The sequence below is a fragment of the Lolium perenne genome, chromosome 7 (genome assembly GCF_019359855.2).
Source record: "Lolium perenne isolate Kyuss_39 chromosome 7, Kyuss_2.0, whole genome shotgun sequence".
Taxonomy (NCBI): Eukaryota; Viridiplantae; Streptophyta; class Magnoliopsida; order Poales; family Poaceae; genus Lolium; species Lolium perenne.
This window is the reverse complement of record NC_067250.2, coordinates 302,819,997-302,835,097: the sequence shown is the minus strand read 5'-3', so window position 1 is coordinate 302,835,097 and position 15,101 is coordinate 302,819,997. Positions and strand designations below refer to the sequence as shown.

At 47.1% G+C, this 15,101-nt stretch overlaps 1 protein-coding gene across 1 annotated transcript; it reads right to left on the bottom strand.

Moving 5' to 3' along the window:
- Window positions 1–5,482: 5,482 nt before the first annotated feature.
- On the bottom strand, window positions 5,483–7,073 carry LOC127317838 (GDSL esterase/lipase At5g03600-like). The gene is made up of 5 exons (XM_051348425.1): window positions 7,016–7,073; window positions 6,560–6,811; window positions 6,164–6,450; window positions 5,814–6,090; window positions 5,483–5,727 (listed from the first exon to the last, which is right to left on the bottom strand). The coding sequence occupies exons 1-5, from the start codon at window positions 7,071–7,073 to the stop codon at window positions 5,483–5,485; spliced, it is 1,119 nt and encodes a 372-aa protein (XP_051204385.1).
- Window positions 7,074–15,101: the final 8,028 nt, after the last annotated feature.

Genomic DNA, 15,101 nt, shown 5'->3' with positions numbered 1-15,101 from the left:
TGATGCAAGGTGTAATGGTGCAAAAGTAGCTCCCCTAAACCCTAAACCCTAAACTGGGGAGGCTTCGAGCCCTAAACCCCTCTAAATCCCTAAACCACGACGCCGAGCTGCAGCACCATGCATCAGAAACCCGAACCCTAACCCTAAACCCTAAACCTATACCTAACCATAAATACTTACCCTTTAACCTAAACCCTAGCCCTAGCCCCTAAACCCTAGCCCTAACCCTACACCTAACCCTAACCAAGAGACTGTGCACACCGTCGATCGTGTGATAATGGCTCTAGCTGCTGGTATATGTGCCAAAGGGTCCCAATCTTTGGTTCTCCATGTGTATATGTACTAAAAAACCTAAAAGAATGAAAAGTTACATTGGTGCACCCTCGCGCGAGAGAAATCTAGGGGGTAGACCCGCCGGGCACACGTTCCGCCGTTTTGGGGGAGGAGGGGGATAACGACCGCCGGAGGACCGGAACCCCACCAAACCTTGCATGTGGACCTATGATATGTGTCAAAGTGTGATGCAAGGTGTAATGGTGCAAAAGTAGCTCCCTAAACCCTAAACCCTAAACCTGGGAGGCTTCGAGCCCTAAACCCCTCTAAATCCCTAAACCACGACGCCGGAGCTGCATAACCATGCTTCATATTGCGTTACACTATCACTTAAGCGTTCACCTATTCCTTACCATAAATACTTACCCTTTAACCTAAACCCTATCCCTAGCCCCTAAACCCTAGCCCTAACCCTACACCTAACCCTAACCAAGAGACCAGTGCACACCGTCGATCGTGTGATAATGGCTCTAGCTGCTGGTATATGTGCCAAAGGGTCCCAATCTTTGGTTCTCCATGTGTATATGTACTAAACAAACCTAAAAGAATGAAAAGTTACATTGGTGCACCCTCGCGCGGAGAAATCTAGGGGGTAGACCCGCCGGGGCACACGTTCCGCTGTTTTGGGGGAGGAGGGGGATAACGACCGCCGGAGCACCGGAACCCCACCAAACCTTGCATGTGGACCTATGATATGTGTCAAAGTGTGATGCAAGGTGTAATGGTGCAAAAGTAGCTCCCCTAAACCCTAAACCCTAAGCGGGAGGCTTCGAGCCCTAAACCCCTCTAAATCCCTAAACCACGACGCCGGAGCTGCAGAACCATGCATCATAAACCCTAACCCTAACCCTAAACCTATACCTAACCATAAATACTTACCCTTTAACCTAAACCCTAGCCCTAGCCCCTAAACCCTAGCCCTAACCCTACACCTAACCCTAACCAGTAGACCAGGCACACCGTCGATCGTGTGATAATGGCTCTAGCTGCTGGTATATGTGCCAAAGGGTCCCAATCTTTGGTTCTCCATGTGTATATGTACTAAACAAACCTAAAATAATGAAAAGTTACATTGGTGCACCCTCGCGCGGAGAAATCTAGGGGGTAGACCCGCCGGGGCACACGTTCATTGTTTTGGGGGAGGAGGGGGATAACGACCGCCGGAGCACCGGAACCCCACCAAACCTAGCATGTGGACCTATGATATGTGTCAAAGTGTGATGCAAGGTGTAATGGTGCAAAAGTAGCTCCCCTAAACCCTAAACCCTAAACTGGGGAGGCTTCGAGCCCTAAACCCCTCTAAATCCCTAAACCACGACGGAGCTGCAGAACCATGCATCATAAACCCTAACCCTAACCCTAAACCCTAAACCTATACCTAACCATAAATACTTACCCTTTAACCTAAACCCTAGCCCTAGCCCCTAAACCCTAGCCCTAACCCTACACCTAACCCTAACCAAGAGACCAGTGCACACAGTCGATCGTGTGATAATGGCTCTAGCTGCTGGTATATGTGCCAAAGGGTCCCAATCTTTGGTTATCCATGTGTATATGTACTAAACAAACCTAAAAGAATGAAAAGTTACATTGGTGCACCCTCGCGGAGAAATCTAGGGGTAGACCCGCACGGGGCACACGTTCCGCTTGTTTTGGGGGAGGAGGGGGATAACGACCGCCGAGCACCGGAACCCCACCAAACCTTGCATGTGGACCTATTCTATGTGTCAAAGTGTGATGCAAGGTGTAATGGTGCAAAAGTAGCTCCCCTAAACCCTAAACCCTAAACCGGGAGGCTTCGTGCCCTAAACCCCTCTAAATCCCTAAACCACGACGCCGGAGCTGCAGAATCCATGCATCATAAACCCTAACCCTAACCCTAAACCCTAAACCTATACCTAACCATAAATACTTACCCTTTAACCTAAACCCTAGCCCTAGCCCCTAAACCCTAGCCCTAACCCTACACCTAACCCTAACCAAGAGACCAGTGCACACCGTCGATCGTGTGATAATGGCTCTAGCTGCTGGTATATGTGCCAAAGGGTCCCAATCTTTGGTTCTCCATGTGTATATGTACTAAACAAACCTAAAAGAATGAAAAGTTACATTGGTGCACCCTCGCGCGGAGAAATCTAGGGGTAGACCCGCCGGGCACACGTTCCATTGCTTTTGGGGGAGGAGGGGGATAACGACCGCCGGAGCACCGGAACCCCACCAAACCTTGCATGTGGACCTATTCTATGTGTCAAAGTGTGATGCAAGGTGTAATGGTGCAAAAGTAGCTCCCCTAAACCCTAAACCCTAAACTGGGGAGGCTTCGAGCCCTAAACCCCTCTAAATCCCTAAACCACGACGCCGGAGCTGCAGAACCATGCATCATAAACCCTAACCCTAACCCTAAACCCTAAACCTATACCTAACCATAAATACTTACCCTTTAACCTAAACCCTAGCCCTAGCCCCTAAACCCTAGCCCTAACCCTACACCTAACCCTAACCAAGAGACCAGGCACACCGTCGATCGTGTGATAATGGCTCTAGCTGCTGGTATATGTGCCAAAGGGTCCCAATCTTTGGTTCTCCATGTGTATATGTACTAAACAAACCTAAAAGAATGAAAAGTTACATTGGTGCACCCTCGCGCGGAGAAATCTAGGGGGGTAGACCACTGGGCACACGTTCATTGTTTTGGGGGAGGAGGGGGATAACGACCGCCGGAGCACCGGAACCCCACCAAACCTTGCATGTGGACCTATGATATGTGTCAAAGTGTGATGCAAGGTGTAATGGTGCAAAAGTAGCTCCCCCTAAACCCTAAACCCTAAACTGGGGAGGCTTCGAGCCCTAAACCCCTCTAAATCCCTAAACCACGACGCCGGAGCTGCAGAACCATGCATCATAAACCCTAACCCTAACCCTAAACCCTAAACCTATACCTAACCATAAATACTTACCCTTTAACCTAAACCCTAGCCCTAGCCCCTAAACCCTAGCCCTAACCCTACACCTAACCCTAACCAGTAGATCAGGCACACCGTCGATCGTGTGATAATGGCTCTAGCTGCGGGTATATGTGCCAAAGGGTCCCAATCTTTGGTTCTCCATGTGTATATGTACTAAACAAACCTAAAAGAATGAAAAGTTACATTGGTGCACCCTCGCGCGGAGAAATCTAGGGGGGTAGACCCGCCGGGGCACACGTTCCGCTGTTTTGGGGGGAGGAGGGGGATAACGACCGCCGGAGCACCGGAACCCCACCAAACCTTGCATGTGGACCTATTCTATGTGTCAAAGTGTGATGCTAGGTGTAATTCACCAAATGGTGCATGGCATGGATCCCCGGTCTGACATTCCTCACCTTCGGGCGATAACACTTAACAGATTCCTGGACGTGTACGGTGAAGTGTCCCGCCGCGGGTATATCGGGGGCTAGACTGTGCCAAAGGGTACCACACATGGTTTTCCATATGTCCATGGACTAAACAAACCTAAACCTATGAAAAGGTATATTGGTGGAACCTCGCGCGGAGAAATCTAGGGGGTAGACCCGCCGTCCCGCTGTTTTGGGGGGGAAGGAGGGGGACGGCCGCCGGAGCACCGGAACCCTGATATATGTGGGGGATGAGCATGGAGACTAATTTTGTATTTCACATAGTGTAATAAATAGTCATCAAAAAGAAAAACTAATTAACAAAATAAATATAAGTAGTAGATGAAATAAAATAGTTAGAAAAACAAATAAAATGTATATTGGCGCACGGCAAAGGGAGCAGCGCACGGCAAAGGATCCTTTGCCGTGCAACTGGTCTGTCTGCACGGCAAAGGGGCGGGACACGGCAGTGCCCAGGCCTTTGCCGTGCGCTGTTTCTTTGCCGTGCGGCTTGCAGGGACTTTGCCGTCCTAAAATCTTTGCCGTGCGCTGCTCCCATTCTTTGCCGTGAGAAACTTCTTTGCCGTGCGCCATATCTTTCTTTGCCGTGCTAGGTTTCTTTGCCGTGCGCTGCTCTCATACTTTGCCGTGCATTTTTGCGTTGCCGTGCGCTCTTCTTGCTACGCACGGCCGTGCAGCAGCTCACGGCAAAGATTGGCTGCACGGCAGCGCCTGATTTTCCCGTAGTGTATCTTGGACAAAGGATACAGTTTGTGGTGCGTGTAACGAGAAGACAAATTTGATGCTTTAGAAAATATATAATTTTTTAGCAATGATTTTTTTATGAGAGGACACCAACATATGTACTTTTACAAAAAGAAATAGTTACATCACATGCAAAACATATACATGTATCTTGTGAAATAAAATTAGATTTGTTTGAATGTTTTTATTTTAGCGAGTTTACTATTCATTCCAGGGGGATACCCTGTATAGGATAGAACTTTTTTCCTCTTCATCCAAGCTCTACCGTGTTTTCTTTTCGAAATAGATATTGACCGCAGAATTCCACCTGTGTGTCGAAGTTCTTCTGTTCCCTCTTCCTCCGAGTGGAGAGGCCGAGTCATTCTGGCTGAGGTGAGGTGGCCCTGTCCTCGGATGTGGTAGTCTACAACACTCTTGTGGCATAAATACATGTGAAATTATTACACTTCACAAGATAAACTTAACAAAACAATTTATGTATTCGCAATTCATATATTTTTGGCATATATTAGTAGCTACAAATATGCATTAAATTTTCCAAAATTAATTGTGCCTTTTATTTTGAGACGGAGGGACTAGATCTAAGACGAACGGCCACAAGCTTTGGTTTGAAAGCTAGCACATGGCACTACAAGTGTTGTTCGTGAGAGGGTGAGAGGATCAACACTGAGAGTAGCCCCTATCCTCAAAAGAGACAGCAACCAGTACATCTTGGTAAGCATGTGTATTGCACGATTTGATATAATTGGTTAATTTGGTAGTATTTATTTCAAGCAAGAGAAGGATATATACGACAATAAGAAAAAACAATGCATGTTTCATTCATATATGTAAAGACCGCTGTGGATCAACGAAAAGTTCAAAACACACAACCTTCTTCGAAAATAAACATACTAGAACACTATAAAGCTATATTATTAGTATAACCTAAAAAAGATAATGCACCAATTTAGCAACTAATTTCCTTGAAAAAAAAACTTAGAAAATAGGCATCATCCATTGCGTTGAAGATCAAGGAACATAGTCCCGATCAAGGAACTCTTTCAAAGGCTCTTCTAGCGCCTTCATCACGGCCTTCCAGCCGGCATTTGTTGGGTGCATCTCGTCCCAGTAGAAGAACTTGTCGGGATTCTCGCACAACTCGTATAGGTGCTCCCCTGAAGGGCTGCGCTGCCCACAGTATCCGTTATCGTAAGCACTCACGCAGCACGGGACCAAATTGCGGTTGAACTTCTTGGCATCATCCGACAATCCACCTGCATATATGCAAAAGAAATTTGTATATATGTTCATATGCAATTTGAGATGTTGAATCATATTACGGGAGAGAGATTTCACTTACGGGAGGCATGGTTTACGATGTCGGTGAAGGCAGTATAGAGGTCCAGTATGTGGGCGTTGTTCTTCCTGCCCATTAGCCTTTCCAGGTTGTTGTTGTGCAGAGCCGAGCCATAGTTGCCGAGAAGGTCGCATGTGGTGTAGTTGCTCGAGCTGGATTTCAAAGGCGCGCAGCCGATGGGGTGCAGGTTGTTGACGATCACCTTCCTCAGGCCGAGCTTCTGCAGCCGCTCCACGTTCTTCACGATCTCAGAGGTCACGCCCCCAATGTAGGTATTCATCTGCAGGACAAGTTCATTAGCAATGTGGATATTGATGGTCGGTTAATAGGTGAGCTAGTCTGCTATTACTCACGTCGCTAAAGCTGCTCAAGTGGGCGTCCTCAACGTCGGCGCCGCTGAGGTAGTCGTTGCCGGAGATGGCGACGAGCGCGACGGAGCGGCGGAGCTGGTCCTTTGAGATGACCCCGTCGTTGACTAGGCTCGCGAACATGTTAACTTGCGCTGTGAGGGTTGGCGCACTCTTCGACACCGAGTGCACTCCGGCGCCACCAAAGGCAAAGGTCATGCCCGATGGGTCGCAGGATTGATCTGGGGTGAGCACGTACGCCGGAGGGGCTTCAGTGAGACCCAAGATCCTTGCTGCAGGGACAAAGCGATATGCATTAATTGGATTTAGGAGTAAACATTATCTAGTATCAGAAATCTAGAATTACATTTGCTAGCAGCTAGGGAATCTGATTATTCGTACCGATGAAATCTGACTGAATGTGGTAGTTGGAGAAGCGTCCGGTAGGAACAGGGGTTGGTCCCCGAGAGCTGACATAGGAGCCGTAGGGATAGCTCCACTGACGGGTCGTGTCTTCGCCGATGGATTCAGAAGGAGTCTGGCCGCGCTTGAGCTTGGGGAGGTTGCCGTTGTCGGCGAAGTCGTCGCCAAAGACGAACATGCTGGACCACTGTCCTTGAGCCGAAGGTGTGCTTCGGGCCTCCACGAGAGCGGCTGTTATTACATACATGCGAATACGATCATGTCAGTAACCTGAGTGAAGAAGTCCTATACTAGTACCAACGTTACAGAAATTTTCGATCTAAAACAAGAGCTGGGTGGTAGTAGTAGTAGTGCCGCAAGCAAGGCAAAATCAAGTATCCATCTAAAGAGGAAGAGCAAGGGGAAGTACATAATGCATTATGCAGAGTTGCATACCATCGAAAAGGAAGACGAGGACAAGGCAGCAGACGGCGGCGGCAGGAAGAAGCTTCATTGTTGCTAGCTGCCGGCGACCGGCGAGGACGTAGATGGATCGATATGCTATGGCCGTACGTGTGGAAGGTATTTATAGAAGAAAGTTAACCGCCTTCACACACAGTCCTTGCACCCTACCACGTACGTACGGACCATATACTGGACATGGATATGGACTCTCGAAGATTTTTGGTGTTGTGAGCTGGAACGTGCAACGGCATCTGTACGAACTAACAGTTTCGATCTAAAGTTACGACACACGACTGCACAACAGATTGATTGGTTTTCCTCCACTGAATATTACCATTGCTGCCTGTTATTTCTTGCTGTTGGGTTTCAGAAATAGCCGCCGGTTCGCTCTTGGTCTGTCCTCATCGTGGCAGTGCCGTTATCTCCTTTCCGTAAACAATTCTTATGAAACTTTTTTTTTTAAATGAGGCAAAAGACTTGCCATTTTCATTAATAAAAAAGAAGTACAAAATTTGGCCAGTTTATTAGCGGAAAACCGGCCGAAAACCGAAACAAGTGCCCCGTTGACTGTCATGGAGCACGACCGTCGCAGGGACACAGAGCCACCCTGGCAACCCACACAAAATTCACAGGCCGCCGAAGCGAGAAGTCGTCGCGGTTGACCTTCAACGTCATCGTCATCACTCTTCAGCGACTCCGACTTCACCGAAGAACCAACCACCAAGACCTCGCCGAAGCGGCACCGTGAAGGCCAAGCCGGCCAACGCCAAACAAGCAACTCCTCGTGAAGCAACAGGCAGCTCCGACTCTGATGACGAGCTCTGAAGAGGATAAGCGCAAGACCTGCGCCGAGGAAGATCATCGCCAGAGGGCCACCCTGCAGGTCATCGTACGCTGCACAAATGAAGACTCTCAACAAACCATAGCAGCTCCGACACCACCGCAAGCGAAGCACAAGATGAAGAAGCTCGGACGCTCGCCGAAGCCAAGGTCTTGACGTTACCAAACCATCGCTCAACACCGCCATCGTTGCCACACAAGCCACCACACGAATCTCACACATCGCCGGCCACCCGCCGCGATGCCGTATGAGTCCAGCCTCAGGAAAGCACCCTGGGGAACAAAGTCTTCAAGACGACGCCCCCAAGAGGGAAGCGACGTGGATCGACGCCGTCGTCCGGCCCTGCACAACACGGCCTAGGCTTTCGCCCGAAAACTATGCTCCGGGAGCGGAGGAGGTCAAAGGCTCCATGAAGGCCCCCAACAGGATAGCGACATCCGCAGCTGCCGCGCCTTCAGCTTTCGCTCGGAGCAGCCGAACCTCCGCACTCCCACGTTGCCGAACGGAGACGAGGGAGACCCGCAACGCCGCCGGCCTGCGAACCACTGGCACAAGCACCTCCCACGCGGCGACGACGCCACACCACGTAGGACCACCAACCCCACCGCCGGCAGGAACCGACAGGCCAGATCGAACCGAGCCCGCCACGGTCAGATCTGGCACCTCGGGAAGCCGCCGCGACGAGCAACTAGCAGCAACCCGCCGACCACCACCCGCAGAGGAAGAAGCAGGGGAGAGGGGCCACCACCCCGCCCACCCTCGCCGGACTGCAGCAAGGAGCCGCCGCCGTCGCCGCCACATCTGGGAGGAGCCGGAGCTCCGCCCGCCGTGCGCTGCTTCGGACCACCGGGCGTGCGGAGGGGGGCCGAGCAAGGCCGCTGCCACGCCGGCCGAGCCGCCGATGCCGAGCTAGGCCGCCGCCACGCCGGCGAGCCGCCGAGGCCGAGCCTTCTCCCACCACCGCGGGCTCCCGCCGCAGGCCGAGGCTGTCGCGCGCGAGAGGAACCCCGCCGCCGCCGTCCTCCAGCGCGGGCTTTGCCCGGTGGACTCCTCCGGCGGCGGAGGGAGGGAGCAGGGGTGGGGGGCCGGTAGCGGCGCGCGCTAGGGTTCCCCCGAGCCGCCCAGGGAGGACGACGCGGGGGTCAAGCTTCTTATGATACTTGTCAATAGCTATGAATCGTGGACTATTGTTGGATTGGTTTTTTGGACCTAGTCTCTCGAATGTATTCATAGTGGTAGGGCATCCATAGGGTTGAGTGTATGTACGTATAGATGTTTATTAAGTAAGTGGCTTTATAAACTTCTTAACGAACAAGGGGTGTGGCAGGAGTTGCTGCAGAATAAATACCTAAGACAAAAGACCTTATGTGAGGTACAAGCTAAACCAACAGACTCTCCCTATGAGGATTAATTTATCTGATGAGAATGATCGGTTTGTTTGGACCTTGACAACAAATGGTTTGTTTACAGTGAAATCTATGTATGAGGATCTTATGAATGACCATACACCGTTTTTACGAAAATATCTTTGGAAATTCCCCTGAAGATAAAAATATTTATGTGGTTCTTGAGCAATAAGGTTCTACTTACTAAAGACAACTTAGCTAAAAGAAGATGGCAAGGATGCACAAAGTGTGTTTTTTGTGGTGAACAGGAGACTATTGAGCATTTGTTCATCACTTGTCTGTTAGCTAAAATACTTTGGCGTACGATTAACTTCACTTTCGCTCTCCCACCTCCAACCAATATTACGAATATGTTTGGTAATTGGCTAAATGGAGTTGATAGACAATCTAAGGCATTCATCCGTATTGGGGTTTTCTGCCTTATGTTGGTCTATATGGAGGGTGAGGAATGATATTATATTTAATAAAAAAAATCTTTCCACTTTTTGCAGGTTATCCATATGGTGGCACATTGGGTCCAGTTGTGGGCTCTCCTGTCACCGGAGGGACAGCGGGATGCTATGGCTACTGGATGCACACGGCTCCAGATGGTCGCTCAGGATATCTTGTGCCTGGCTGGCTGACGGCACAATAGATGGATACTATGAAGTGTATCAACTCTGGGCGATGCTTGAGATGTTATAACTCTGTACTCGTAAACGTTTAATAAAAGACTGTGTGCATCATCGTGATGCAGAAGCCGGGGTTTCATTCCCCATTTCGAAAAGAAAACGTATTTGTGAGCGTTTGTGTATGTACCATGTTTCATAAAAAAATTAATAAAAAAAAGGAGTGACTATTAGACACTAGTTGTTTCATTATTCGAAAACAAATACATTTTGAAATAAATAAGGGGTTGACCGCTGTATAACTCAAAAATCAAAAGAAATAAGAAAAAATGTATATTTTCATTTACATTATCGTTTTAATTTACATCGGACAAGCTGTGAAATTTTTGCATCAAGAGTGGGCCGAAAAATATATTTGCACAATCCTCCATTTAGCTTTTGTTATATTGTGATCCAAATTCCAAGAAGAGGCTAATTTCAGACTCGCTTCGCTCGGCCCGTCGCCCCCCGCGGTACGGATCGTTGCCACCATCTATATATTTTCCCTGTAAGCCGCCGCTAGGGTTTGGTCGCATCATTGTACACCCACGGCGTTTGTAAACACCACCGAAATAGTGAAGTTTTGCTGGCTGGCGCCCGTGGTTTTTCCCTTGTGTGTTGCAAGGGTTTTCCACGTTAAAATCTCGTGTCCCCTACGGTGTTTTATTTTTCGTTCTTCGTTTATTGTGCATCTCGACTATAACAAGTGGTATCAGAGCCCGTGTTCTTTGGATCTAGGGTTTACGAGATGTCATCACTGAAGTTCGATCTACCGCAGCTGGACTACACCACGAGATTTGCTTTGTGGCAAGTGAAGATGAGGGCGATTTTCGCCCAATCTTCAGATCTGGATGAAGCGATCGATGCTTTCAGCGAGAAAGCGAAGGATACCTGGACCGATGCGGAGAAGCGGAAAGACTGTAAGGCTTTATCGTTGATTCAACTCCATCTGTCCAATAATATTCTGCAGGAAGTGATGCAGGAGAAAACCACCGCCGAATTATGGGTCAAACTAGAGGAGATTTGTTTGTCCAAGGATCTCACGGGCAGATTGCACGTGAAGATGAAGCTGTTCTCGCATAAGTTGCAAGAGGGAGGTTCGGTAATGAATCACCTATCTTCCTGGAAAGAGATTGTTTCTGATTTGCAGTCTATAGAAGTTAAGTATGAGGATGAGGATTTAGGTCTTCTTCTTTTATGCTCGCTGCCTAATTCTTTCAGTAATTTCCGTGACACCATATTATTGAGCCGCGACAAACTAACTCCCGCGGAATTTTATGATGCTCTCCAACAAAAGGAGAAAATGAAATCTATGGTGCAGGCTGAAAGTTCGTCCTCCAAGGCGGAGGCATTAGAGGTCCGTGGCAGGCCTGAACAGTGAGATAACTACTACCACAACAACAGAGATAAGAGCAAGGGCGACAGAGGTCGCTCAAAGTCCAAAGGACGTGACAAGTTCTGCAGGTATTGTAAGAAATCTAACCACAATATTGATGATTGTTGGAAGCTGCAGAACAAGGAGAAAAGGAACATAACTTACCAACCGAAAAATAATGATGGTAATGGTAAGGCTGCCGTTGTCACCGGTAAGGGTGAGGCTGCTGTTGTTGCTGGTAATGATGGTAGTGATAGTTCTGATGGAGATTGCTTAGCTGTCTTGGCTGCATGTGTTTCACGTGATGATGAATGGATTCTTGATACTGCATGTTTGTTTTATATTTGCTGTAACAAAGATTGGTTCAGTTCTTATGAGTCTGTGGAGAGTGGAGATTTTGTGCGTGTGGGGAATGACAACCAGTGCAGCATTGTTGGCATTGGTTCTGTTCAGATCAAGACCCATGATGGGATGACACGCACGTTGACAGGAGTGAAACACATACCCTACATGGCGAGGAATTTGATCTCTTTGAGTACCCTTGATTGTGACGGGTACAAGTACAAAGGTGGGAACAAACTTTTGAAGGTATCATCAGGTTCTCTCATTATTATGATTGGTGATATGAATTCTACGAAATTATATGTCCTTAGAGGTAGCACTTTGCCTGGTATTGCTACTGCTGTTAGTTCTGATGAATCTAGTAAGACTAACCTTTGGCATAAGCGTCTTGGACATATGAGTGAGCTTGGCATGGCAGAATTGGCGAAGAGAGAGCTAATTGATGGTTGCGATTTAGGTAAGCTTGAGTTCTGTGAGCACTGCATCTTTGGTAAACATAAAAGAGTAAAATTTAATGCTTCCGTTTATACCACCAAAGGCATTTTAGATTATGTACACGCTGATGTTTGGGGTCCATCCCGTAGAACTTCTAATGGTGGTGCTAATTACATGCTTACTATTATTGATGATTACTCAAGGAAAGTGTGGCCATATTTTGTGAAACATAAATCTGATGTTTTTAATGCTTTTAAGAAGTGGAAAGTTATGGTAGAAACCCAAACTGAAAAGAAGGTTAAGATAGTCCGTACTGACAATGGTATGGAATTTTGTTCAAATGAATTTGTTGAGTTTTGCAGCAATGATGGGATGGTAAGACATCATACCATTCCGTACACCCCTCAACAGAATGGCGTGGCTGAACGCATGAACATGACCATTATTTCGAGGGCTCGCTGCATGTTGTCTAATGCAAAGATGCATAGAAGTTTTTGGGCTGAAGCAGCCTCCACCGCATGTTATCTCATCAACAGGTCACCTTCTATTCCACTTGATAAGAAAACTCCAATTGAGGTATGGTCTGGTTCGCCTGCTGATTATTTAGATTTGAGAGTTTTTGGTTGCACTGATTACGCTCATGTTGATAATCGAAAGTTGGAGCCAAGGGCTGTTGAGTGCATCTTCCTTGGTTATGGTTCAGGAGTTAAGGCATATAGATTATGGAATCCTGAAACTAAGAAAATTGTGTTGAGCAGGAATGTCGTTTTTAATGAGGCGGTTATGTTTAATGATAGTCCGTCTACTGTTATTTCTGATGCTATTGATTCTCCTGATGTTTCTGATGATGAGTAGCACAGAATTGGCGTGCAGGTAGAGCACACAAAGGAGAATGAAAATGTGGTTCCTGAAACCAACAATGATGATAATGATGTTCCACCTTCACCACCTATTGTTCAGCGACAAGGACGGTCTATTGCTGCTGACGGCCCTAAGAGAAATATTGCACCTCCTACCCGATTAATTCAAGAATGTGATATTGTTGATTATGCTTTGAGTTGTGCTGAACAGGTGGAGCATGATATTGAACCAGCTACATATACTGAAGCCATTGCTTCGGTTGATAAAGAGAAGTGGGTAGGTGCGATGCAAGAAAAGATGCAATCGCTTGAGAAGAATGGCACATGGGATGTTGTGCACTTGCCTAAACAAAAGACGGCTGTCCGCTGCAAGTGGATATTTAAAAGAAAGGAAGGTTTGTCTCCTAATGAGCCTCCACGGTTTAAGGCAAGGTTAGTAGCAAAAGGTTTCAGCCAAATTCCGGGTGTTGATTATAATGATGTATTCTCCCCAGTTGTGAAGCATAGTTCTATTCGTGCTTTCTTTGGTATTGTTGCTACGATGATCTTGAGCTTGAGCAACTAGGTGTAAAGACTGCTTTTCTGCATTGTGAGTTGGAGGAGGAGATATATATGGACCAACCTGAAGGTTATGTTGTGCCTGGTAAGGAGGATCTTGTTTGCAAATTAAAGAGGTCCCTTTATGGTCTGAAACAGTTGCCATGACAGTGGTATAAAAGGTTTGATTCATTTATGCTTACACATGGTTTTGAGAGATCTCAGTATGATAGTTGTGTGTATATCAAGTTTGTTAATGGATCACCTATTTATTTGCTGCTATATGTTGATGATATGTTGATTGCTGCCAAGAGCATGAAAGAGATCACTATTTTAAAGAATCAATTAAGTAGTGGGTTTGAGATGAAGGTCCTGCTAAGAAAATACTAGGCATGTAAATTAAAAGGGACAGAAAATCTAGTTTGTTGTTTCTTAGTCAGGAAAAGTACATTGAGAAAGTTCTTCATAGTTTTAATATGCATGATGCAAAATCAGTTACTACTCCTATTGCTTCTCATTTCAAGTTGTCAGCTTTGCAATGTCCTAGCTCTGAAGATGATATTGATTACATGTCTCGAGTTCCCTATTCTAGTGATGTTGGTTCCTTGATGTATACCATGGTTTGTTCACGTCCTGATCTGTCATATGCTATGATTTTGGTCAGTCGATACATGGCTAATCCTGGTAAAGAACATTGGAAAGCTGTTCAGTGGATTTTTAGGTACCTTCGCGGCACATCAAAAGCTTGCTTGAGGTTTGGCAGGATTGGTGAGGGGCTCGCCGGATATGTGGATTCAGATTATGCTGGCGATTTGGATAAGAGAAGGTCCCTCACAGGTTATGTGTTTACTGTTGGCGGATGTGTGACACGCGTACAGCACGCGACCGTTGGTAACCCCAAGTGGAAGGTGTGATGCGTACAACAGTAAGTTTCCCTCAGTTAGAAACCAAGGTTTATCGAACCAGTAGGAGTCAAGAAGCACGTTGAAGGTTGATGGCGGCGAGATGTAGTGCGGCACAACACCAGGGATTCCGACGCCAACGTGGAACCTGCACAACACAACCAAAGTACTTTGCCCCAACGAAACAGTGAGGTTGTCAATCTCACCGGCTTGCTGTAACAAATGATTAGATGTATAGTGTGGATGATGATTGTTTGCAGAAAACAGTAGAACAAGTATTGCAGTAGATTGTATTCGATGTTAAAGAATAGGACCGGGGTCCACAGTTCACTAGAGGTGTCTCTCCCATAAGATAAATAGCATGTTGGGTGAACAAATTACAGTTGGCCAATTGACAAATAGAGAGGGCATGACAATGCACATACATGATATGATGAGTATTGTGAGATTTAATTGGGCATTACGACAAAGTACATAGACCGCTATCCAGCATGCATCTATGCCTAAAAAGTCCACCTTCAGGTTATCATCCGAACCCCTTCCAGTATTAGTTGAAAACAACAGACAATTGCATTAAGTATGGTGCGTAATGTAATCAATAACTACATCCTCGGACATAGCATCAATGTTTTATCCCTAGTGGCAACAACGCATCCATAACCTTAGGGGTTTCTGTCACTCCCCCAGATTCAATGGAGACATGAACCCACTATCGAGCATAAATACTCCCTC